General features: G+C 37.3%; 2 protein-coding genes across 13 annotated transcripts; one reads left to right on the forward strand and one right to left on the reverse strand.

Annotated features, from left to right (window-relative positions):
* Window positions 1-211: 211 nt before the first annotated feature.
* LOC117235636 (RPA-interacting protein) lies at window positions 212-1,439 on the forward strand. Its single transcript, XM_033497866.1, has 3 exons — window positions 212-432; window positions 571-802; window positions 868-1,439. The coding sequence occupies exons 1-3, from the start codon at window positions 331-333 to the stop codon at window positions 1,200-1,202; spliced, it is 669 nt and encodes a 222-aa protein (XP_033353757.1). The 5' UTR covers window positions 212-330; the 3' UTR covers window positions 1,203-1,439.
* A 513-nt stretch (window positions 1,440-1,952) lies between these two features.
* On the reverse strand, window positions 1,953-27,330 carry LOC117235633 (carbohydrate-responsive element-binding protein). 12 transcript variants are annotated; one of them, XM_033497854.1, is made up of 16 exons: window positions 27,070-27,330; window positions 22,635-23,004; window positions 12,042-12,148; window positions 8,140-8,213; window positions 7,364-7,489; window positions 6,855-7,089; window positions 6,533-6,628; window positions 6,177-6,450; window positions 5,565-6,102; window positions 5,256-5,435; window positions 4,982-5,126; window positions 4,617-4,714; window positions 3,881-4,344; window positions 3,670-3,793; window positions 3,452-3,581; window positions 1,953-3,315 (listed from the first exon to the last, which is right to left on the reverse strand). In XM_033497854.1, exons 2-16 carry the CDS (start codon window positions 22,985-22,987, stop codon window positions 3,194-3,196), a joined length of 3,066 nt encoding a protein of 1,021 aa, XP_033353745.1. In that variant the 5' UTR covers window positions 22,988-23,004; window positions 27,070-27,330; the 3' UTR covers window positions 1,953-3,193. The 12 variants fall into 12 exon arrangements, with proteins under 12 accessions (XP_033353745.1, XP_033353743.1, XP_033353744.1 ...); XM_033497852.1 differs by having other exon boundaries at window positions 4,617-4,822; XM_033497853.1 differs by having other exon boundaries at window positions 4,617-4,822; window positions 6,855-7,068; window positions 27,070-27,328.
* Between the last annotated feature and the right edge of the window lie 89 nt (window positions 27,331-27,419).

A 27,419-nucleotide genomic window follows, 5' to 3' on the forward strand; every position in this document is an offset into this window, starting at 1 on the left:
AAATCCTAATAAACATGGGTCGAAAGATTAATAGTTTCCAAGCTATGAAGAATTTTTTGTTTTGGTTGAAACGAGTAACTCTCGTTTTGGAAGCTATGAAAACATTTTAACTCTTTTTTGTTTTATCCTGATAATAATTAATTCTGCAATCCAAATTTATATTTAAATAGAATTTTCATCTGCGCATGCGTAACACTCGAATGAACTTTTTATCATGCTTCATTGAGAGTAGTAGCGATTTTGTAAACGTCAATCTACTCTGTGTTGTTTTGTATTGCCTGTTTTCGTATAATTTCACTATAAAATAGTATTTAATTATATAAGAAAGACATGGAGAATCGAAGTCCAACCATGAGTATAAAATTAAAAATTAGGAACAGTGCTAATAAACTTAGACACAGTTCTCCGAAATTGCAAGAGGTGTTGCGAGAGGTTAGCCATCTGATATTCTCGAATTTGTAATTCTGTAAATTTAAGATTAATAAAATTCATATGTAATCCAATATAATGCTTTGTCAATTGTGTCGTATTCCAACAAAAATTTATCAGTGCAATAAAATTTAATTTTAGAGATGTCGAGAAAGAATGAGAGAGAAACGTGGACAATTATTTAATAAACGTAGATTTGGTTTGGAAAGTAATTCGAGAGATGTACAAGATACGTTGACTGAAATCGTACGTAAAGAATTTAATAACCTCGTAACTAGAGATCTTGATCCGGCTTTCTTTGACAATACATCATTTCTTAATGAATTGCTTAATCAAGAAGAAGAATTAGAAAATGAAATACTCAGTGAAGAAGGTGAAATTAATAACTTTAATCGTTACTCTATATAGCAAATTATAATGTTTATCTGTTATTTATAGAACAGTGGATATTACAAGAATATGAAAAAATGACACAAGAAGAAATTGAAATACTAGCTCTCACTGCAGATGAACAAGACAAAGAAGTTATTTGTCCTATATGTCAGAGATCTAATTTAACACAAAAACAAAATAATGTAACTTGTATATCTTGTGATTTTGCATTGAATAATTGTATCAGCGTAAAGGAAGTAGGATATCGTATTAATAACTGTGTGAATAACCATTCTGCGCGATGTAAAAAAACACCTAGCTTTTTTCCTCTGTCTGAGAACAATAAGATGTCCTTGTATCTAGTTTGTGACGAATGTTCCACGTGGGCATCAATAATATAAGTTTTGATTCCCTCTTTAATTATTAAAAGATTTCAAGAATAATACAATCAATGAAAAGAACTATATTTTTTTATATAATCAATGTCCAACTTAAGTTTTTAGTAATAATCCCTTAATACATAATACACTTGATGGACATTTGAGTGAAACTTAATGCTGGATATCAGACTAATATCCAGAAAAGAATTTACATAATAAAATGCTTCTTTTTAAATAAAATGTTAGAAATAAAAAAAACATGAATAAAAAATTAATAATATTTAATGTTAAGCTCATAGGAGAGAGAAAAAGTAAAATTTAATTTCTTTTAAGGTAATCATCAGAATAACAATACATGGATTTTTATAAGATTATATGATACATATTGTACAAAAAACATCCCCCTTTGTTGATTTCTTTATATTATTTATCACTTATACATACACAATGTAAAGTTAAATAAAAAACAACTGCATATTGTAAAAATTAATTGAACAGGTATTTGCAAAATGTAAAATTTATACTTCTACAATCATTAAAACAACCTTAGAAGTTCTTAAAGATTGTTCGCCGCTTACAACATTTTGCTATATACAATTGATATTAAAGCTAACAATATTACAATATGCAGAAGTCTTTTATAGCTTAAGCTCTAATGGTTCAATTCTTTTATAAATGATTTGTACATTATCACATGAAATTTCGTATTAAAAACTTCATATTTAATAACATTAATAGTATATAATAATCTTGTAATTTGTGAGCAACCCATTTTTTTACTTCGTATGCGTTTAATTATCTGCAATATAAACTTTTTATCCTTTCAAAGGTATTACTATGCAAGTATCAACAGCTGTATTATTCATCATAGAATACAAGATCGAACTTGAAAATATTTAGTTTTAAACTGCAGTTTTCACGCTAAAAGATTAATCAGATATTTTCAACAATTTATGTTTCTTACTCCAGTCTCTTGTTATAATTTCATGGCACCGATTTCATCTAGGTATACTCAAGTATATATTTTCAAGTAACATAAAAAAATGTAATTAATTACTTGACGTTAATTATAAATGATTCTTTATTCGTCGATCTTAACAAAAGACTTTCTAAAAGTAAACGATTTTTTGACGAAAGTTATTTATATTTCATCCATTATAAAAATATACCAACAGTGTAACATATAATTAAGTCCGCAATATAGTTTTACGAATATATTTATCTTAAAAATAGTAAGAAACGATATCTAAAAAGAAAGAGAATAATTTCCAAAGATAATGATTTCCTTTTCTTTATCACTGTCATAAACGACGTATTTAGATAAAAACAAGCATAGTAAAAATATAATGGAATGGTTTGCTCTACACATTTTTCCTTCCTTTTTTTTCATGTGTGTATGATCAAGTATTACAATGAATTTAATGAAGCATCGAGAAGAAAAAAGAAAGGAATTTATCGCAAAAATTTGTTATCGCAATTTATGAAAATGTAAAGTTATATATAATTCTTTTCTTAATGCTGAGTGAACATAAACGTAACGCATATAATATAATTACCTAATAAATACGAATGTCCTTTCTCATTTTTTATAATATTTTATGCGAACATATGAACAATTGCGATAACCGCTATAAAAAAAAGGATGTTCAAATCTCAACGTGTTCCAAATTTCTAACAGTCTGTATATCATAATATATATTTTGTTAAATGTTTGCGAGTAAATTCATGTACATCTTCATATACTCTTTTAACAGTTAATTATTAAATTTTGTGGTCACAATTTTGAGAAGGATAGGGAAAAATTGCACTTTAAGTTCTTTCCATTCTCAACCGCAATCGTTGCAAAAGGAAATCTGAAGGTCTACTACTGTAAAAAAGAATCGTCTTAAGAATTTTCACGTAAGTTTCTCTCCTAAATTGGCTTACTGCTACGGTAACTGCTTTTCTTTCGCACGTTCTTTCGAAGGTCTAAGCAAATCACGTTTCGCGACTTATTCGCATATTATAATTGGTCACTGAGTTGATCGTCGCCGTTCCGTGCGATTAACTGCTGCGAGTGCTTCTTCGGGCAGGCGACCAGGATCTGATAGAATATCAGTGGCAGTACACAGATATCTTAGGGAGTTCAGAACGGCTACAGTCGAAGACAAGGAATGATTAATAATTAAAAATGATTAATGACTAATAATTCTGTGTATTTATAAATGTAACTTATTAATATTAATACCTTATTATGCCACTACTAATGTTTTCTCGTAAAAGATACAAACCTGGTCTGAGATCAACGAGTGAGCAATGTTGCTCGACCCACAATATTGTACTTCTGTATAGATCTTCGATACTCGCGGTGGATACCGAGGTATTGAAAGAAATCATTAGAGGCTCAAGCAATACACTGAACTAATCATTTTCTAAGGAAATGTATAACATATGTTCACGAACGAGAACAGAGAAAAAAAAAACATAAAAAGTGTTTTAAGAAGGATACGATCCAAAATTTCCAATTCTCCCGTGTACGCGTGCGTACATACTCATCGAACATCTCCTTCATTTTACTAGTTCTGTGTCTAGAAATTGGAGCACCCGTTGCAGGAAGCATGGATTGACAATTACTGTAACAAAGTGTTCAATATACAAGTTTTATATAACAATTTAAAAGAAATAATGTTAACTGTTGTCTTTTTTAATTTCCTTATTACCTAATAGACGTATTAAGGCACTCGATTTGATGTCTTAAAGTATCCATCTCCTCCTTCAACTGATTCCTCTCCGCCCTTAACTGCCTGATATAATCTGCTCCTTTTTGCAGCATAGCGGCTTTGCTCATCTTCGTGTTCGGATTTTGATTAAGCTGCGGTATCAAACTGTGCAGCATGTCAAATCCATTTTTTATATTATATCTACGTTTTTGTTCCGCATGAATGTGCCCGACTCGTCTTTGTTCTTTGTATTGTCCCCGTTCTGATTCACCTTTTATGTAACCTCTACTCGGTGACAATGGGCTTCCTATACTCATCGGACTGTGCAAAGGACTGAGGTTTAACCCTTGAGGACTGTGTGCGTTAGAACTATCCTTTGGTGACCCGGGACTATTTTGTGACTGATGCGCTTGGGTGTTTGTATTTAATAGCATTTGTTGGCTGCAAGTAGTCTGTTGCATTGCCTAATATGCAACATACAGTTGAACACGTCATATAATATTATACAAGCTGAAGATTTATTATCGTCGGTATTAATGTTACGTAATATAATATCTTTATGTGACTTATTATTTAAATCCTCGTGGTTCAAACTAAAGAGTTTCATCTACTACGTATGCTATTATAGCGTAAAAACGTTGGGTCAATTTTATGAATATTAGAGAGTACCCTCTTCTTGAATGACACTGATTTAAATAACTTTTGATTTCGAAATAAGATGCAATAAAAAATATACCTGTTGTTGCGGTTGCACTTGGATCGTAGATGTTTGCATAGTTTGGACAGTGACCGGCGTGGTAATATGGTGGGTAGTTGTTACCTGCGTAGGCGAAGCTGAAGGTGGAAACATAGGTAAGATGTGTTTCATAGTAGTAGTTGTTTGGGTCACTGTCGGCATTACATTATCAGCCGTCATATTCATTGTGTGTACACCAGATGTGTCTATGTAACGATATTGAAGCTCTCATAATATTCTTTATCGACAAAATATATAATACCGTGTGATCGATTTCTCAATAATTTGTGCGTCATGTCGCCATTAAATGATTTATGAAATATAGAGAAAAGCCGTACAAAGATTACGTTTCTTAAAATACATACTATTCGTGAGTAACTGTGCGAGCAAAACATTGTTATTTAGATTTAGAGCGGGATCGCTCGCCGCTGATACTAATGGTGGCGGATGGATTCTTGATGCGGTTAAGGACGAACTACTTCGAGACCTATTCCTTGCTTTCATCTGATACTGAAACAGAAAACATTTTCGTGATTTCATTATAAATTTCTTCAACTTCCTATGCTTCGTGTATCATAGAAGGAAATAGAAAAAATTGATTTATATTTCATATGGTATTATTGTAGCTTGTGTATGAACCTTGGGTACGGCAAAAACTTCCTCTTTCTCCGAATTGGACGCGGCAGGTTGCGGTAACAATTTCGTAGGTTGTACGGTCGGCGTGGTGAGATCCAAACCGGAGGGTCTGCACTGTAACAGTATCGGTGATTGCGACGGTTGCTCCGTGGAAACCGATACGACTTGTTGTGGTGGGTGTGTCTGAAAAATATCACGATAATCTGTTTCTATTGCTAATCACAGTCTCCCGCCTCGTTAATGCATTATTCAAATCGAACACCACGTTTCAATGAAACAAGACATATCACGTCGTATCTGTGAAATAAATACCTTGAAATTATTAGTGTTGAATTTGCATTGCTGCGCATTAAAGTTTTGCGGAAGTGTGGGAAACTTATAACACTGTTGCGGTTGAACGACTTTGTACGGTTTTGACGAGATCGGCGCGACCGGTGGTAGAGGTCTGATGCTCCTGTGTTGCGTCGACACTGTAGAATTCGTTTGTCCAAAAGTTTGCTGTACCGTCACCAGATTTTGAACATGAGCAGCGATAGGCGGGATTTGATTCGCATGAGCAGACTGGTCGTTCAACGCTGGCATCTGCACTTGATTTTGAACCGGTGTTAGTTGAACGGATTGGATCTCCATGGCGTAAGGTTGTTGCTGCGAAGCTTGTTGTTGTTGGTACGCTGAGTTTTGTTGTTGCGCTGTTCGTTGATACGTTGACGTCCGTTGTTGTTGAGGTTGCTGGATCACTCGACTATTCCTCGAAGAAACTCTACTTGGTCGACTTTTTTCCCTGACAGGTTGACTGGTTGCAGCGGGTTCATAACTTTGTTGTATGGTACTATAATTCTCACTCAGAGTTCTATAACGTGCATGTAAAAGTTAAAATAGAATTTCATTGTAAAACATTCTAAGTAATGAACGATCGATGCTCACATATTATTCCTGAACGCATTCGTTGGCTCTGGCTGAGGTTGAGTATATATTTTTGCAGTGTATTGCAGATTCTGTATAGTACCTCCTTGTTCGTTCTGTGCTAACGCTGGCTGCTGTGAAGCTTGCTCGTTCTTCGCTGCTGATTCTTGGCTCAGCTCGTTTATCTGATTCATAGGCGTCATTAAGTCGAGATCAGGATAGTTCGTGTTCAAGGTACTATTTCGAAACATGTCGTCCTCTTCCGGGACAGGGGGCAACTTCGAATTTAAAAATTCTAAAATATTACGATTTATGAATATTATTGATTCGTTATCGTCCATACCTACAATATAGTGAATTTCACGTTGATCGGATACCTTGCAACGGTTCAAGAGTGTCCATAAAATCATCTAAATTTGGCTGGAGCGGTCCCAAGCTGGGTTGTATAAAATCCGCCAGACTAGCTCCACGCGCTACAATTACAAGCAACCGTATAAAATAAAGTTTATCGTGTCATCTGTTTCGATACATCTACATCAACTAGACTGTTCGCGTTGTTTCTTTCAACTTTTGTCGTTCCTTCTTCCTATTACAACGCTCTAATTATCGACACACGTATTATTCTCTTATCATCTCCGCTATCCTTATCGGTCTTGCACTTATTTTCCTTTTATATAATTTTATTTTTTAGCGAATTACCAATTTCTCTCGGGTCGGGAAAGTATATTGGTTGATTTGAACTGATTGTCGAAAATAACGTATCAGTCATGAGCTCCATGTAATCTTCATCAACCATCATACTCTCTCCTCCTGGAGTCCCACTGGTCCCACCGTGTGTGCTGCCTGTACCTACTCCATAGTTGCCCGAGATCCCCAATCCATTGCCCCAATCTAACACGTCCATCGATTCCATCTGAAACGATATCGCCATTTTCTACTATGAATAAGAAATACCAGTGGTTCTTAGAAATTTTGTACAATTCAAATGTATTTAACGTTTTCATCTTTGCAAGCTAAAGTATATTTCACGATAAGGAAACTAAGGGAAACAGAACTACGTTTTGAAACTCGACCTAATTGAAAAATACATTTGCTTGAAATTTGAAAAATTAATCGAGGCAAATGCAATAGCAATACGCCTATATTTAATTCTCAGTTTCATGCAAATTTAATCGTAGAAAATTTGTGTCTCGTGGATTGAGGAATACCATCTCGGTGCCATCCTTGTTCGTCCAGCCAAGGATTTTGTTCCGATAGAACATACGCCATTTCTTGTACTCCGCAGTAACAGCAGCAAGTTTTCGCTTCCAGTATTTGCCCTCTAAGACAACCGCCTGATAAGAAACACATCTTTTAAATTTATGTACGTCGTTATCGAGTTGCAAAACTTTACAACGGCTATCGATCGTGTTCTTTCATTACAAAATACAGCGTGTCTCAAAATTAATTTCGCATAAATTAAAGAACATAAGAAAGCAATTGGCGTTTTTACAGTGTGCGCTCTAACGTTGGTGAACTGATTTCTCTCTCTCTCTCTCTCTCTCTCTCTCTCTCTCTATCGATCTTTCAACGTCGTCCAGTTATTTTTAACGCAATTACAAAAATAATTCTCTGTAACCAGGAAGTTTAACAGACGTCGTCTAAACGATCCATTACCCTGCATTTACAAAGCACTTTTCGAATATACCGCTGATTCCTACACTCAATTGCGATCTATTTTAAGTGGATTGTTTGACAGTCTCTACTTTTAAACAGAGGAGAGCTGCTGTTTGGTTTGCAGGACACGCTCGTTTTTATATACGGCCATCGTCTTCAACGTTTGAGCTTCAAAGAAGATAACGACGGTTCTTTTGTTCTTTCAAGTAGTCGAGACAATAAACAAAAATTGTTCGATTCCACTTTGAGACACTCTGTGCAAGATCGCCGCAAGAAAAATGCTCGACAAGCATCGAACTCTTATCGTTTAAGTGATAACTAAACGTACCTCGGGTTTATTATGAGTATCAACATCCAATGGAGACGCGAACTGGCACACCAGCGTGTTCTGCTTCAATATAACTGAAATGATACAAAGATAACTGAAACTCGCGCTATAACATGCGTCTATCACCGATCCTCTTCCAAAAACAAAAAAAAAAAAACCGGAAAAAAATTAAATTTTTTAATTTCCTTATTTCACGATACAAATTTACCTTATCTTACGTCATCCGCTAATTCTTCCCTCTTTAAGAAAAAAAAAAAAAAATGAAATATCAAATATAATATAAATTCTTTATAATATAAATTTGCCTTATTCTACGACGAATTTAACAAGCTCTCGTAGAAACAATAGAAAAGTACATTACAGTGAAAAATGATCCAAAGGAAGCGGCAATATCTGTTTCACCGGATTAAAAAAGAAGAAAAATTGCGATCTCCAGCGATGACATGCAAATGGATTCGCGTACACCGATTCAACGGAACCACGACTGATCGAATGCGCATCTAAAGGTAACACAATGATTTTGTAGCTACCGAAAGATCGATTTTTCCAAGAGAAGAACGTCGCGTCTTTTTATTTGAAAAGAAAAAGTTCATATACGAACCACGATGCGTGCTCCTTGGACGAACTTAATTGAGTCGACCACGCGAACGTTTGAAATGATTAGTTAGCTGCCCTTCGACCTACGGCCATGCTCGATATGCTCGTTGCATCGGAGAAGAGACGCAAGCGTCCCGATGCCGACTTTGCGGCGACGCATTTTGTAGCGCACTCGCGAAATAATTCTCGTAATCACTAACGACAGCAGGTACAAAGTCCTGCGATGCTGTCTCGATTGCGAACTAAAGTCGATGTCCCTCCGTTTCACGCCTCCAACTCGATCAAGCTTCCGTTTTCACTTTGCTCGTGCTGCACCTTTCCTATCCTTTTCCCTTGATGCACAAATTTCGTCCCGTTAATTGAATGAAACGACGTTCAAGCGAAAAGTTGAAACGGCGTCGCGTTAAGAAAAGTATGTTCGATCGACTTACGGTGGCGATACAAAATTACAGAAAAGCGTAAAATTTGTAAAAAAAAAAAAAAAAAAAGAAAGAAGAAGAAGAAGAGAAAAATTAAAGCGATTCGAAGAAATGGAGTTGGCGTCTTAAAATAAATTTGCAAGAGTTTGCGGAATATTCTTAGGAATAATAAAATCGCGGATATTCGCTTCGAATGGAAAACAAAGATATGCGACAAACAAATTGTTATCGATCTCGATTGCGTATTGGGTCGAATGGAAAATATCACGTTTGCTTATTTTCAGTCGGCGATCGAACACGAATTGTACGTAAAATCTGCGAACGTTACGCTACACGATTCTCAGCGTGAACGAAGCGTCAACGAACGAGGAACCACTCGAGATTCTTTTCTTTTTAACGTCAACTCGTCCGAAGCTAAGCTACGTACAACTTACACGATTTCCCGTGTCTCTCGATCTTACTACCGACCTCCTTACTACCGTTTACCTTTAAATTTTGGCATTATCACGACGTGACGCAGTTTTATTTCTTTCTCGTTGTTACATGTAACTGTAATTCTTTGCTCCATCGGTTGGCATTTTATGTCGTTAATCGACGAGAAACAAGTAAATGAATATTTGCAAGTCTGACGAGTGGACAATCGGGAACGCGGAGGCGGTGTATTTAAAAATAGCACTCGCGGCGATCGAAATGTCAGTGAACGAGATACGGTTTTGCGCTCGCTCGTGTCTCTTGCACAATTCAAGCGGATCGGTTTATTTAAAAGTACATCTTCTTGCCTATGTGATCTCGATACCTATCGATGTATCGTGCTTTCTTCGTTAAAATTAACTCGTCGACTAGTCTTAAACCTTAGCAACAAACAGTACGAATCTTTGTTTCTCTTAAAAAAAAAAAAAAAAAAAAAATTAAAAGTAAGAATAATTCCTCGTTCGTTCTATAACGTAGCCACTAGCTCTGTTTTACGTCACCACTGATCCAAAGACTTTAACTTGGATTTCTTTTTAATCACCTGCTCCGCTCAACTTTACCTCGGTCGATTCCTTCGGTGCTTCGATTCCCAACAAACTTACTTTCTAACTTGGAACTTGTTTCGAAACTAACCCGAAATATGTAGGTCGACTATTATCGGAATCGGTCTCGTGCGATGCGAAAAGCCGTTTCGATTTCCCTAAAAAATTGGAAGTCGGAAGCCGAACGGATGGAAGAAACGACGCAATTTCGCGGCGACTAAGAATTTCGAATTTTCTGGTATGACGGTATTCGCGAAACTGAAGTTTGCTCGAAAGTTTCGCAGGAACTTGCGAAGAAACCACGCTCGGTAGCCGCTGGCGGGGATTCTTTGTCACTGGCGTGTCACGTGCAAGATATTTCTTTATTGTGCACGCCACCACAGACTATCGTCTTATTTTCGCGACTGAATATCTTGAATCAATTTAATTTGGCTTTAGATTATGTTTTATCTCGCCCCACTCTTGTTTTTCGATCGTAACTGAAAAACCGTGACTGTCTTCCAAATTCTTTGCGGAATAAATTCCTCAATTTTTTGTTCAATCCTGCGATTCTCCAACCGACGAAAGATAATTAACCCTTAAAGTCTAACAACTATACCTGGCTGACGTACCTGGCTATATCTGTCCCAGATGTACCTGGTATATTTTTGCAAGTGAAAAATTCAACGAGTTAAAACCAAGTTGAAACGTCCAGTAGCGTATTTAGGGATATAGAAAGTAGCGAGTTGTTGTATCTAGTTTCTGGGAATGAAATTTGTATTTAACTAATTACCATCTAATGACAAAATCCGCAATCATTTAATTGCCAACGCAATAGCAAATCGTTCGTAGCGGTGTCTTGTAAATGAGATTGCGGCACGATGATATTAAAAAATTCGCACCAGGTGAAATTTTATTCGGCATTGTCGTCCAGGGATAAACAACGCGATCGAATGGAGAAAATAGGTACATCGGGACAGTGTGGTCTAAATTCGGAAGAAATTTTCCGCGTTACGAAAAGAGTAGTACGATACTAATATCAATATCGAGGCTTTCGCAATTTGAAATTTATCACGCTCCGGACGAGCAACTTTTTCATTTAAAATAGGAAACGATGGTTTAAGTGAACGAACAAAGGGGAGGAAGCGGTTAATTCGAAGTGAAATAACGTTTGAGCGATTCCGATGGTTTACAAGTTTCGACTAACGCAAACACTGTTTCGATTCGAATGCTCGGAAAATTGTAATGGCTCAAAATAATTTCAAACACGATACGATTCCGATCGATAGGTTTTCGTAATCGATACGATTTAAGATGAAACTTAACAGTTTATTTAAACAGATGGAAAACACGAGCAACGTAAAATTCTAATTTCGTTGTAAAGACGGAAGAATACAGAACGTAAGTAGGTCTGGAACGTTTTAGTTTTTCGAAAACGCGTTTCTTCTTTTCCTGGCTCATTCTCCGACGAATACCGTGACCCTCGAACCGTAACCGTTGACCGTGACAAGTTGGCCGAGGGGAAAAAAGTTGTCGCTACGAGAAAAATAAAACTAACGATCGTCTCACGGCGTTATCACGGCGGCCTCGGGTTATCACGCGAAACGATTGTTAAAGGCCTAAAGGTTAAAGCAAAATTTACACTTGTTTCGAGGTGTAAATGTGTCTCGGGATTCGCCTACTATTTCCGGTTATATCGCCTGTACTTCGTCTATAGATTTTTCGAAAGAATCCCACGTCTTTTATACAATCGGCGTTAATTCGTCAAACATCCTGATCGCTTAATTTCTGATCGTTTCAACGATCTTACTCGTATTAAACATACGTTATTTTTATATTTATAGTGCATCGACGGTCGTGGTTCTGCGTTCTGTTCACACGTGCGTTTCCTTACATTGCATGTGCCAGCACCTCCATATCACGTTGTTCAGTCTAATCTTGTCCTTCCATCTCAGCCTGATCCCTTTGAACCGATTCCACTTGGGCGATGTCAATTTCTGTCTGGAACAAATTCAAATGCCCATACGTCATACCACTGTAAACCCAAATTCCGAGCGTTCGATCGACGAACCGCGTGCATTTTACACGAGTTCGCCGTTTCGTTGTACGAACGCTGTTATAGAAAATAAACGAAATATTCGTTGGACGAAGGTGGAAGATAAATTTCAATCGCTGTACTTGAGAAACTTTCTAACGATAAAAAAAGAAAAAGAAAAGAAAAAAGAATAAAATTTGGTCAGAGACGATGGAAAGAACGCAAGAAAAGTTGAACGATACGTGAAAGTGAAAATGTGCGAATCGATCGTAAAATGACTCGAGCTAAAAGTTATTTACTCGAATCACCGTAAAAACAAGATATACCCGGAGAAACATCTTAAAACGAGCGAATGTAAATGGTCGGCAAACAGCTTGAAAACTTAAGACAAGACACGAAACGCAAACACAGAGTTTATCTGCTTTCGCGGAATATAGTTGAAGCAAGTTGCCGTAGTAAGTTAGCGTCGTAGTAAAGTACTCGGCAGCTAATCGACGGAGCTTTGCAACATCCAGATAAGATTTCCAGGTCCAAGAAAGACTAATTAATCCTTATCGAGACGTTTCCTCGTAGTTTAACGCCACGATGCAACGTTTTCAGCGAATCCAATGATTTAACGTTAGTCTGCCAAATGGAAAAATGGTTTCCTACATAGACGACCTACATAGACATTACGGTGATCTAAAAGTTTCGTGGATTACGTTATCTTTACGATATGATATTCTAACGACGTTCGATTCGCCAGCGGATTTATCGTCAAGGAAGCTACGTATGTTTGTTCGAACACGGTAAACACTTTTCCGTACTTATCCCAAGGAGGAGGAGGAGGAGCGGGCTAAATATGAGCGAGACAGAACGACCAGCGAATAGACGAGATAGAACGAACCGAAATACCGTGGCTTTGGGTTTGGTAGATCGGAAACAACGATGACCTGTTCGTTAAAATATACATGAGCGAGTCGAAGGAGCTTGTTATTTTCACTAATGGAAAAACTGCTTACACGATCCAATTTATGTTATCGGCGAAATCCTGCGAGGCGTAAGTTACACAAGGCACGTTTTCTCATTTTACAGCACAAATCTCGTTCTTTGTATTTTAACGATTACGTCTCGATCCTTTGTCTTCCCTTTCTTTTCCGAGGCAACGTGTATACGATTGCCATCCTGCACGGAACGAGAATCGAACGATCTACGTAAGAATCTACTGCCGGTACAAGTTTTTCGTTATCGAAGTTCGCGGCGATGTAACATCGTCGAAAATCCAACAGCTGGAAATGGTGGTAAGATTTCCACTAACAAGCGTTCGCGTTACTACGAGTGCCGCGGATATTCTTCCTTTCTTGGCATGGGACTCTGATCAGCCGAGTCCACCGTCAGCATTTCATTTTTGCGTAGATTAAATCGATTAGATAAGAGGAGAAATAAGGACAGAGGCGACACACAGGCTGCACCGAATCTTTCCAACTTAATATGTTTATGCAATTTATTTGTGTATTTCAGTTACGGCATATCGAAGTTTCCAGTAAACAATTTATCAAATTCAATAGATAAAATTATTTTTCATTTTTCAAATATAACGTATATTATATGCGTGGCTGCTAAACGTTTGAATTTCTTCCGAGATCGTGATCGAATTACGCGAGAAAGATATCATAATCGTAATAATAATCAGAATTGTATAATACCTCTCAGAAAGATAAAATAATGTTTGTAGAAGAGTCGCAGGCGATTAGAAAATCGTCTTGGCTCGCTTCATCTTTAGAAAAGTTATCTGCCTGATCTCGATAAAGAGCTAAGATCGACGATATTAATTAAGAAAATTTTCCAAGGAAGATTCTCTGTACGATAAAAAATGGGATCGATTAAATGATCAAATAAAGAAAAAATCCGTTGTGTGTGGTCTTAGTATCTGAAAAAGCGATTTTATTCTCCCGAACCGTCCATTTTGTCCATTTATCAAGAATACGAAATTTAGATTCGAATCTAAGTCGATTCCTTATCGATCGGACATTTGCTACGTGGAATTATCAAATTTGATTAGCCGGATATCTCAAAATCTCATCAACATGAGATCTCCAGTTTCATGGAAAAAGATATATCCAACTGAACAACTCGACGTCGAAATCTTTTCAAGCGTCAAATAATTTTCCCAAAAATGGCTAAATTCTATCGCACAAGTGCAACATTAATAAAACGTCCGGATTTCTCTAGACTCTCGGCATCCGATGTAGCGGAATCTCATCATCCACTATTAATACAACAATTAAATGGTTATCGCGTGTCGGATGAGTGCACAGAACGAATCGTCGAAAGCGTACGATAGCGAAATAACATCGAGGAATCAAGCCACTCGAACGCAAAGTCGTGTCTCGCGAAATCCACCTGTTTCTCTTTCTAAGCGCGATGAATACCATCGCGATTAATTAGCCGCGAGCATCTCGTTATCAGATAACGATTTATTTGTTCGTCGTACAGCCGATGGCTCGATCTATCCGGCAGAGAAGAGCAAAGTCGATTATCATTCGTCGTTCTGTCATGGAATTTCCCTATTTCTTCTTTAGATTCACCATCGAACGCTTTCAGCTTCTTGTTTTTAATTTCGACTCTTTTACAAAGTTGCGTAATGTCAAATACGCTGTCATCCAGTATTTTTTTTCTTTTTCTTTTCTCTTTTTTCCTTTTTTCGAGATAAGCTGACATATTAGGAATTTCCTGTGCTTTTTATCTTTTAGGCAAAATTGTACGACACAAGACTATCGTGCAATAACGATCGAACGAAGAAAAATAAAGATGATACAAGGAAAGTAAGAGATAAAATTTTAGATTTCTCGGACATCTTAAAACGATAGATAAGGTAAACTTGAAAGTTACGTGTTTTTTTACAGATATTCTTCGCAGCAACATTTTTATTTTCATCGATGAACATCGCAGTCGTGGCATTACGTATCGTAACCCTAGACTTCGTCGTTGGGAAATAACATTCGTTTTATAAATTTAAACGATCGATACTTGAATGCGATATGAAGAAGAGGAATGAAAATTCTACCACACGTTTGTAACGATTTTCATATTAAATCTGGTTGGTTTACCAATTGAAAGATTATCATATCGAATACGACGCAACCGGTAAGAATAGAAAGAGAATTGGTGTACGAAGAATACCAGAAATATCAGGAAAGTCGTCGAAGAAGAATTCAGGAAGAATTAGAACGACTTAAACACGCTCTGTCGTAATCCGCCTAAATAATTTCTCAATGCATCGATCGTCTTACTTTAAGAACGTACAGCAGCAGCAGAATTTTTTAATTCTACGTACAACTTAGATAGTTCTTAGCATCAAAACGACTCGAGAGATTCTTAAAGCTTCGTCGATATTTTCTTAACGTCGTATAAAATGCGCATTCGAGATTTTTTGAATAAAATTTGAATATCTAAGTGGTTTATAACTGGTGGCGATTGTAAGACGCGGGAACATTACAACTGGGAAATGAATTCGATACGAGAACGTGTAATCTTCGTCGTAAATAATCACGTGTTTGTAACCGTGTTCCATTTGATGATGCGTGTTCACGCATCGAAGCAAAATTCCGAATTGCTCGAGTCGAGAGATTTATGCTCCCCCAATTGCGTCATTGTTACAACGAGACGCACCATTATCTATGATACAAAAATACAAAGGAGCAAAGATTCCCTAAAAATTCGTCATCCTCGGTGACTCGTATCGCTGTAGGTTTAGTACGGATCACGAAAGTTTGTCACATGTTCGTATATATCGAATTACACGAATCATCAGGTTCACTCACGTGACTGTTCGGTAAGACGCGTTGTTAAGCTTCATTCAGCGGAATGTGCAACTATATACATGTACACATGTATACATCATACATATAGGCGGAAATTGATAAAAACTCCGACGATAACTGCAAACCGAGCGTAGGAAGTGAAATCGGAAGAAGCGTTTCACTGAAACGAAAGAGACGCGTAGCGAGTAGTAGGCGAACGCGACAAAGAAGAGGAAGAAGAAGAAAGAGAAGAAGATAGGAAAAATCGATAAAAGCTTCAAAACGACTGCGTCGAGAAACGGAATCGAAAGATGCTTCGACGATCGAAACGAAAGAGCCGGATAAAAGGTGACAGACGATTATCGAGGCACAAGGATAAGGAAAAAGAGGAGAAAATGTAAAAAACAACGAGAACTTGGAAACGGGTGTAGATATAGAGATCGAGACCGAAGTTTTCCATAGTCGCAATAAAAGAGACGGACAGAGAGTAATAAACGAATACGAAGACCAACGACGGGAAGAAAAAGAAGCGGAAAAGCGAATAAAAGCTTCGAAAGGAGTATAGCGATGGAAAATGAAAATTAAGAGAAACGAGATATCGTAAAATCAAAGGGTAGAGAAAAGAAGAATACGAGGGTAGAAGAGAATCATTGAACGATAAAAAGGAGAAAAACAGGGTCTCGCGCGATGGAAAAGCGAGCGTGTTCGCGCTTATATTCGCGGGGAACACTGAGCGCACGCGAGCGGTGCCTCAGCGGTAGTCGATGACGCAGTGGCCTTGCACGATAAAAGACACGTTGTGACACACAGGCCTTTACGGTAATTTAGCTCGATTTACTTTTTCGAGTTACGCGTGTCGCGAGAGAACGGCTGCCGTGCAACCGGAGACCTGGCATGCTTCACGCTATCCCTTGCACGAGACCGTTTAGAAGTTCTCTAGCTTCCTCTCTCTGTCCTCCACCTCTCTCTCTCTCACTCCCTCTCGCTCGCTCCCTTTCTCTCTCTTATATACCTCTTTCATTCGCGGAAGTTTTACCGCAGCTTTACGAACAAATTGAGCTATTTAGCCTAGTTTCTCAAACGCGTTGAAATCTATATTTTTGAACGCTGAGTTTGTGAATTTGAAAACTTTGAAACGGGCGTATCCGGTGCATGGAGGAACTTAAAGCTATGCTTTAAGAAAATGATGGAACTTTTCGAACAAACGGAAACGAAATTGTGCGATATCTCGTGATTCTCGGATGACCGAAACAATTCCTATTTATTACGGTGAAAAACCAACCACTTAAAGTACCAAAGATTACCGACCGATCTTAAAAAAAAAAAAAAAAAAATCGTTCAATCCTAATTGCATAAAGTACCTCCTGTTCAACCTACATCGAACTATATGTAAAAAAAGCGCTATTGATTTCCGTCCATTCAAACGTCCATTCAACGTCGAATAGAACGATCGCGATACCTGCTTGAATAACGCAAACACGTGGTTTACTATCGAGCAAAGAGTCGAACGGTATCAAGAAGGATCGTCAATGAACGTGTCACATATCTTATCCACATACGGTATTTTACGGTATTTTACGGCATTTCACGGCTGGTGAATTAGGTTCGTGTCCAAGATAAGGCACGACCGCGGTAGTAAAGCGTCGAGGACGAAGAAAAATCGGGTTAACCAGTATCAAAGGCTAAAATACAGTTACCTATCGAAACTATGCAACGCTTGTTATCGACCAAGTACACTGTTTAAACACATTCAGGTACTTGCTTATTAGTCACGGTACTAGATATTATTACAATTGAAACATTTATCATTACAAAGTGTGCGCAAGGTTATGAATAATAATATATGTTCATTAGTGAGGTCAATTAAAATTAGCATAGGGTAATCGCTATGTAAACACAATCGTGATTAAACCGTTCTTCCTACTTTTTAATAACACGAGCAATTAGGGAGCCGTTAAGTTGCGCTATAACGGAAAAATGGTCAGATCTGATCGTCGTTTAGACGATTTCCATGGAATGCAATTTTAACGAGATACGCAATTGCCAGCGCATTTCGGGATATTATCGCGAGTAGTTGTCTCGAAAGACGCAACGACGACGAGGTCGCAACACGTGAAACTCTCTCGAAATAATATTGCTCATAGGTTGCACTGACAACAATGACGTCATTGCGGGCAGAACCGTGGACGTAACGCACTGGTCGAAGTCTAAGGGCTTCGTGAGATAAGCATTTCGACTCGATATTGTTCTTTCGATTTCCGATTCCGCGTTTTTTCTCGAGTTTCTTATTTACGTACACGATGGCGTTTCAGAGTTTTGTTTTTTTATTTTAGTAGTAGAGCAACAAAACATCTAAATGACTTTCAAATCTCACGTTATTTTTCCTCCTATTGACGTAAAACCATGCTAGTAAGCTAAATATGTAGATTACACGTACTAGGTTGAGCAACAGTCGATTCATGATTTCTTAAGCTAAAGGAACACGTAACACGAGTATTATCACTTTCGTACGAAATCTATCCAATCAAGAAGCGCGTCATTTATTTATCCCATTCCTCTATACTTTCATATCTTTCACGAGGAAAGTATCGGATATAAATATTTTTACGATCTTTCGACGATCTTTTTCACGTTTCTCGAAAATCATGCACCGGCGAAAAACGAACCAACTTTATCACTCAAACCTGGTTTTCAAATTTTAGAACAAATCCCGACAGATCTTTCCTACTAATACTTATAAATTATACCTATCTATAATAAGTATTAACTTATTGTAAATAAACAGCCATGTCACTGCGCCACGCCAGAAAAATTACTGAAAATTCTCAACGCGAGAATTGATTGTAATTTCAACAAATAAATAAATAAATAAATAAAAAAAAAATCTTTCCTACTTCGAGGAAAGTAAAAAACTTCCTCCAAAAATTTGCGATATTTTTAGATCGAATAGGAGAGATTTTCAGGTGTATCGGAGATACTTTACAATGTCGAGCAAATTATTGGTCGAGTACGTCGATAAGATACAATACGATTTATCAGTCATTCTTAGACACTCGTACAACGGAAGGACAAGAGGCGTGTCAGAATTATTCCACCGATATATCTGATACGACTGCCGTCCCAGAAGTCTATCTCGCTTTCGATAAAATAACCTTTGGATTTAAGCGAAGAAAAAAAAAAAAAATAGGCGAAAAAAATAACACATATATACCTTATCGAGCCGTTAAAGATTCAAGAAAACGGCGTTGCTTTTCTTCTCTTTTCCTTCATTTTATTCTCATTCTTTGACACGGTGAACGTGTACACGTAATTTACGAGCGTGTTGTTCAGGACGAACGTTTACGTTGCGTCATTATGACAATAATATCACCGTTCTTCCACTGATAAAGATATATACGTCTTTTCACTTCGCGCGTCCAATTGCAGTTCCGACGTAAATCATCATCAATCGATTAACCCTTTCATCGGGAAGACGGAACAATAACAATGGAACGCTATCGGCAGAATTACGATATCAGGTTCATTTATTATCCAATCGCCGGGACGGGCTAAAATAACGATTGACCGGCTGAATAAAGTAATGCGTTTACTCTGCGTATGGCTGAACTACATCGTACACCGTTAATTGTACGAAGTTCATTTTAACGTGTCTTATTGCATTCTGTTATCTCTTCTTCTTTTCTTTCTTTTTTTTTTTTTTTTTTTTTTTTATAACTCACAATAAAAACGATCTCTATCCGCAACAATAATTTATTACGCTTAATTTCCATTCGATACGTTTCAATGTTTATACTCGATATATACGTAATATAATTACGTAATAATTACGCATAATTACGTAATATATTTCATATAATTCTTGAAAGTAGGCAGGTCCACGATTTTACGATTTAATTGCATATAACTCTTCCGTATTCCATATAATTACAGATACGCTTATAAATAAAGATTTATGAATGTTTATGCAAATTCGAATTTTTATGGAACGAAACAGACCGACTAAAGAAGAAGAAAGAGAGCCTAATAAGCCGAAATGATCGCTTTGCTCTTGATATTAGATATTATTACAAGTACGTATGTACGCACTTTATTATAGATATTTTGTACTTTCGTGTATAAAATACTTCGATGAAACGACGAATAGACGAAGGAATGCGGCTTTGATTATTGATTGGTTTATTTCTGATAGACCCGACACAATCATAAAGATAAGCACGCAATTGGTCGAAAGTGACCATGTACGTAGCAACGCGTTACAGTGAACAACATAGAGCAATACGGCTAGCCATGATCGTTATATGCATTCTGTGCATTTTTATACGACGATGAATTACGATATAGACTATCTTTTATAGAATCTGACTTCTGGCAATTAGAATCAGTTATTACGAAAATATGTTTCACGTTGTACATTTTCTCGTTTAGATACGAATTTTTCCTGTACAAATAATTGCCCGTAATTAACAAATTTCTTGCACTTTAATCGCAGGAATATAATTACAACGAAATCGTCGTAACAGCCGCAGAGATAAAAGATGAAGAACGATAACAAGATAGTACAATGTAACTAGCAGCAACTTCCTGTTCGTTGTTGCGAGTAATTTATAGAAACCTTCGCGTTAATTCAACGTAACATTTTTTATTTTCGTCAATGCATACTCTTCTTTTTCGAATCTGTTTTCGTCTCCGTAATTGCTACTTGTTAAATATCGTTCGTTCGAAATTATCGATTACATAAAAAGCCTTGATAAACCACGGAATTTTTTCGAACGTACCTCGTTTCGGGACAAAGGTTGTTTCCGATCGGCTAGATCGTTTTAAATAGCCACATATCGCGTACAAAATCTGATAATTTCGATAGTATCGACTTACTCAGATCGATCACGTTAAAATTAATTTTAATATCGTCGCAAATTCGGGCGAGAATTTGCCGACGATCTTGCGATCAAATTCGTGTATCCGAAAGAAATATACACGTTCTTTTCTTTTCTCCTTTTTCTCGCCAACTTTCGCAAGAGCAAGATACAACGAGATTGCGAGGCATAAAAATTGAATTACGGATAAAACCGTCGACCAAAATATTTATTTATATCCACGGGGCAGAAGTGTTTTCGCCGTCTGGTCGATTCGACGTTAAAAATACTCCAAACAACGAGTCTTGTTCTCGATTACACTGCACTCGGATTACAGGACCTCGATATCGACTGTTTTCAGATAACGCCAACTTATAATCGACACACCCAAGTGGCAAAGTGACGAGAAAGACACGAAATCTAGATAAGCCTGTTTCCTTGTCCGATCTCAATAAAACGTTAGTTAGGCCGATCTAATGCTTGGATTCAAGCGCTAATCCTTCGTAATCGATCGATAGCTCATCAAACTTTCGATAGATCCAGACTTTCGATCGACTGATTAATCGATGCACATTAACTGGCCATTAAAAAATAAAAGATCAAATTAATCCATTTTGTTGGTGTTAAATGGTGGACGATTAGATACAAGAGTAAAATCGAAAAGATTCGACGATAAAGCGACAAATAATTTACTCGAAAAAATATTTCCAACTGGAGGAATTCGCGCGAATTCCAAAACAACGCGAGTTTTTAATCGATTTATCGAAAGAACGATATGAAACAAGAGAGAAATATTTGTTAATCTCGATCGCTGTATCAGAGTTTGTCAGCGTGTTCGCAACACTTGTTGCATTAAATTTTGCAAAATATGGACAATGATTCATCGATTACGAGTTTACTTCTTTATTTATGCCTTCGATCGTAACATTTCCAAACGGCGAGTTAGCTCGTCTTCGTTGATCGAGAGGTGGAAAGGATTTGAAGGAAGTCTTCGCGACGGGGTTCGAACGGTCCCGTATAGGGGAAACGGAAATTGTCGCGGAGGCAGACTGTCGGCTTCGTCGAGGCCGAGTTTAATTGCGGTGTTGTCGTTTGGTTCTACGGCCTCTTCTTCATTAATTCAATTGTCCGTTATCAGGCGGAATGCCGGCGGCACGGCATTTGTCCGGTTGCCGAGCTCGAAATACAGTTCCATCGAATCTGCGCTGTTCCACTAATCTTGCGAGGGAACCGATTGCGAGAGGAAACGCCACGCATTCGCTTGCGGGTTCTTGCAAAACGTTTGAACACTTTGAAATCACGAGACTGTTACAAGACGACTACGCGACGCTTCTTTGCGCTCTATTCAATGGCACGATGGTATAAAGTTCGATTTCCCTTTCTATTGCTGAAACGCGATTTCTCACGACTTTGACGATTCCGTGATCGATGGAGAGACAGATAACTACCGTATATTAAGATCCATTTGTAATTTATACATGCATTACCACTCATGACTATTCGAACGACTTGAATGGATGGACATTTCTTGAATAATTTAAATACAATTTCTAGTTGGAACGGTATAATCGATATTCATTGCTTGGACAACGAATCGTATGTGTTTATATAATAGCAGCTTGGACATATTGGCTTGGCAACTAAGCGATTGCGGATTTTGTCAATACCACCTAATGCCAAAATCCGCAATCGCTTAGTTGCCAAGGCAATGGTAGAAGCGAAAGAAAGCGTAGAGATTTAATAAAAATTATGAACGATACTTGCTGGTAACCTAAGAAAACAGGCCGAAGAAAAACCGAGGGAAAAGAGAAACTCACCTGTATGCTAGCGACATGCACTGGAACAACTTGTTCAAGGACGTTTCAATGCTGAGTTGCTGAGAAGTTTTGTCGTTCGAAGAGCTAGTGGCAAATTTCTCTTGTAAAAATCCTGTGGAAGCGATAATCGCGATCTTGGCGGCTTCCTCGTCAGGCACTGGGACAGCAAGTTCATCTTCGTCGTCCTGGGCCTCCGCCTCGAAGTCAGAGACCATAAAGTGACCAGAGTGTATGGTCTCGCGAGAGTCTCGACCGCTGTTCTCTTTTCTCCCTGTCCCAGGACGATGAAAACTCTGGCTGGACGTTGTGGTCATCATTGTTAACGGCTTTCTGTACACCAGTTCGGCCTGCATCCCTCTTCAGCGCCACTCTGCGGATCACAGTCGCGTCGATACGCATTTTCACGCACATTTTCCATTTTTTAAATTTTCATTTTTTTCTCTAATTTTGTTGTTACTCCTTTTTTTTTAATACGAATCGCGCGTTCCTCATTAGCTTCGGATTTGTTCTCGGTCATCAATTTTTTACGATGAATATTATTGGAGATCGATAGGATTGCATCGATAAAAAACTTAAAGGTTTTACGGTAATATCGAAAGGGAAAAAGTTGTTCAAAAAATTCCAGAAGTTTCTTACTTCGAATATTAACCGATTATAAATTGTAGTATGTTTGGTAAGTTGATCTGATTTCGAATTGGCGTGTGGTTTATTCAAATTACTGTAACCTAAGGCTGAGTACTATAGCATCTTTTAATATTTTCTAATTGTAAGTGAAACAATTTCATTTTTTTTAGCTGTATTAATAAAAACTTAAATTTGCATAAATATTCGCAATCTAGCCACGACATGGAATTCTTAATACGGTAGCAACACAGCTTCAAAAAAAGAAGACTTAGAAAGAAAAAGGTATGAGTGGGTGATAAAAAAATACAAAGAAATCTAGAACAAGGCCGTTAACGTAGAATTTAGTGGTGTTAGTCGACCTCATTTCACAAAATCTCTCTAGGTTACAAAGTCTACATGTTCAATCCCGATAGGATGGATCCTTTCCGCCAGACACAACAAATTTATCGGGCCACTGATAAGTCTACAATTCTCTATTCGACGCTTGTCTATCTTTTTCGTTTATTACTATGAACTTTGCTTCCGCTCTTTTTTCATCTTCACTTCCGTTAACCCTGCGTCTTATTATATGCAAGAAGCTTCTCATTAAAAAATTTTTTAAGTATTTTATTTTATAAAGCTATTGTTACGATTGTTACGAAGTATTTTAAGTGTAATGAAAGAGAACGTTTCCCATTGGAACACATCCTTTGTTAACGTGCGAATTCAGAGCATGTAAACAACCTTTATGCCTGGTTGAATGACCGGGAATCGTTAAAGTCGTCGTTTCGGCCGCTTATTTCCATGAAAACGTGACCGCGCGCCAGAATTTTCGATGGTCAGTGACTTCTTCGACAGAACCGCAGATATCCCCTGTCTAAAATTAAACACCACACATATTTGCAGATCAACTATCATTTACGGGCAAATACAAGCAATTTTCTTTGTGTTTAAAACCTTAACTTCCTAACCACATCATTGTTTACCGCCTTAACCCCCTTTCTCGTTCTTATGAAAAAATAAAAATTTCTATACAAAACATATTTTGGTATAATTCGTATTAATTTTTTTATTTTTACTGATTATATCGTACTCGATATAATTTGTTTTGCAGTTCATAAATTAACAAGATTTAATAAGAATCATAATGTCAATCATAAATGTAGCGTTATAAAGATACGATAACTTTATGATAAGGTAACTAGAATAAGACGCAACGATGTTAAATCGGACATATGTTTATTTTAGTAAACTTAATTTATTTTTTGTACTATAACTTACAAGTAGGAATAGTGCTCGAATTTTGTCTTTACGCATGGTAAATATAGTATAATTCATCCTTAATAAAAGGACGTGTAAACAGATAAAAGATCCCTAAATAAAGAAATTGCGTCCGAAAGGTTGGTAATCTGAGCGATGAGTTAACTCGTCTTAATAGGTTAAAGATCGTACGGAAAAATGTCACATCAATTCGTACGTCTTTTGGTAGCGTTACTTCGTCTCTAAAGCACATAAACTTTTTTACCTATTGTATGTTAGCTTTTCTTAGAAGCAAAATCCAATGAATATTAGAAAGTTGAGGTTTGATTACAATGACAGAATGAATTAACATGCTGAGCCATAACGTAGAAAACTAATACATGTAGTTACGGGTGTTGCAGAAGAACTAGGTAAGCCTAATATTTATTCATATAAGCGTGTTTTTATAATGCACATTTTTCTTATTTATACTGCTTCGTTTAAACTACATCAAGTTACATATATTTGAATAGAATGACAAAATTTTAAATTACTTGAAAACCCGCAACTTGGTTACCGACTGGCCCCAATCGTAATTCTGTAAAGTGTAAAGAATCGTGCTAGTTGTAAAAGAGTTAGCTTGAACGTATGTTCAACGGTTCGTCGATTTTAACATGCATTACGTGTTAGATACCTCTAATAAAGGTGCGTGGAAACCTTCACCGAGATACATGTTACGAAAACGTCTAACGGAAATCGAAGTCCATTTCTAATAGACATTGAATAGTGCATACGCGATATCGCAAATTATGGGTTGATCCGTTATAACCGGTTTCGGGAGTAGATCTTTTTCCATTTATCGACTAGGTATTAACAGCTGACGATATATCTTTATAAACGCATTGGAATTTACCAACATTATCCACAGGATAGATGAAATACGTGCAATTATAATTTCAATCGCATGAACGTAAAATGTACTTACTACTTTTCGAACAGACGAATAAAATATCATTTAGCCGTTGATAAAAAGTTCCAAAGTCATAGTTGACAATGATCGTGATTTTACTAATATTGTTTACGGTACCATGTATTTTTTTTTTTTTTGCAATATTACGCAAGCAAGTTTATCAGGGCGGATTTCCTTTGCAACAATTCTATTTAATAAATGGCCTTAATATTCCACTATATTATTATCTTAAAAGTGTTAATGCCCTTTCACCCCGGAGTCACTTGGTATCGGTAAGGTTAACCGCTTTATCCGTTCGCATACGAAGGTTTTTTCCTTCCCCCGTGTGGCTTTAAAAATTCTGTTATATTTATAGAAAACAAAATATAATAAGCATCGCTAATATAGCTACTGAAATTTTCTTATCGTGGAAAGCATGTTCTATGACCGTAGACTCTATCGATAATCTATCTCTATCGATAAATTAGAAGAGTAGAAAATGCGCGATCGTACACGAGGATAACAAGCAATACTTTCTGACGTAATCGCGAAATACATACCATGCGTACTGTATCAAATGTTCCATTGTGATTCTATTTTGTTTAAACACTTGTCATCCCATCTTATGTATGGAAAGGCAATATTAGTATAACTGCGCGTTTCTGTTTCTGTAATCTGTATCGTTTCGCGAGGCTGGCTGTGTATCGAAGACAGAAACGAGCTTAGAGAGTTTTTATAAGACGCCAGAACTCTTTTCAAATAGGCACACCTCGATCTCTTATGTCTTATGTCTTATGCAACCATAGGTCGTATTTAGGAACTCGTCGCGGCGCAAACAAAAACATTCTGTTTCGCCCACACGTGCGCGTGGCCACGGGAAACGTGTTTTTTAGTTGGGAAAAACATGGCCGTCCTGATTACATGATAACAACGGCATATATTCAAATAGTTTGTCAGAATAACAGTATTATAAAAACTTCTACAAAACACGATAAGAATATTTTTAATCATTGTATAAGATAAACATACTACACGCTTCATTGCAAATATACGCATTAAGCAATAAAACGTAACGATCGTATGATACTTTAGATGAGAATCACGCTGAAGAACAATACTAATTTTTGATATTTCGTTTCTATGAAAATATACACAGAACGATATAGTATTTTGAAGAGTGAAGATAGATTTGGCAATGATACACGCATGGCACCTGTCACTATGTAGTATGGTTGTGAATCGAACGAGGAAAGTATGTACTGCGCGTACATTTTACTCCTTTCCTTTCATCGTGTTTGTCTATCATGGTTTAAAAGTCGCTTAGAAATTCGCTTTGAATCGTCGCCTTTATCTTACTACCCTGTGGTAGAAATTGTATCTCGCGCTTCTTATACTTTGTAACAACTAACTAAAATCTTCTTGCATAAAAACATCGATGCAATCAAAAGATCTGCATAATATAGATTCGTCATTCGCGTAGTAAAAAAAAATTAGTCGATGATCGAAAACATACCCAAAGCGTATGCATGACGAGGATACGTTTATTTCGTGAATAATGAACACGTATGCGTAACACAGCACTTCTTATAAAGAATCACCAGAATTCTTTATTGTCGACTTTTCTTTCTCTATCTGGCAACTCACCTCTCTTTTTCACTGCGTGTCACCACTCGTCGTTGATACGTACGCACTGTTGTAACTTGACGACGAAATTTAACGATCTCTTTGTATTAATTTTCCCTCGATCTCGACCAATATCGTCGCACTCACGCTCGCCGTCAGGCTGGGCCGCGCGGCGCCGCGCCCGGACGAGGCCCGTACGCGTTATTAGACGGCATACGCTCGCTCATACTGCCAGTGACGCCATTTGCACGAATCCGCGTCTACGACGGACGACTAGCGACTCTGTGTCACACAGCTGACATGGGCGCGTTTACTCTGACCAATCATCAACCACCGTCTAGAGTAGAGCCGCTTTCTTAGATTCAAACAAA

The sequence above is a fragment of the Bombus vosnesenskii genome, unplaced genomic scaffold (assembly GCF_011952255.1).
Source record: "Bombus vosnesenskii isolate JDL3184/JDL3185 unplaced genomic scaffold, Bvos_JDL3184-5_v1.1 scf7180000013316, whole genome shotgun sequence".
NCBI lineage: Eukaryota > Metazoa > Arthropoda > Insecta > Hymenoptera > Apidae > Bombus > Bombus vosnesenskii.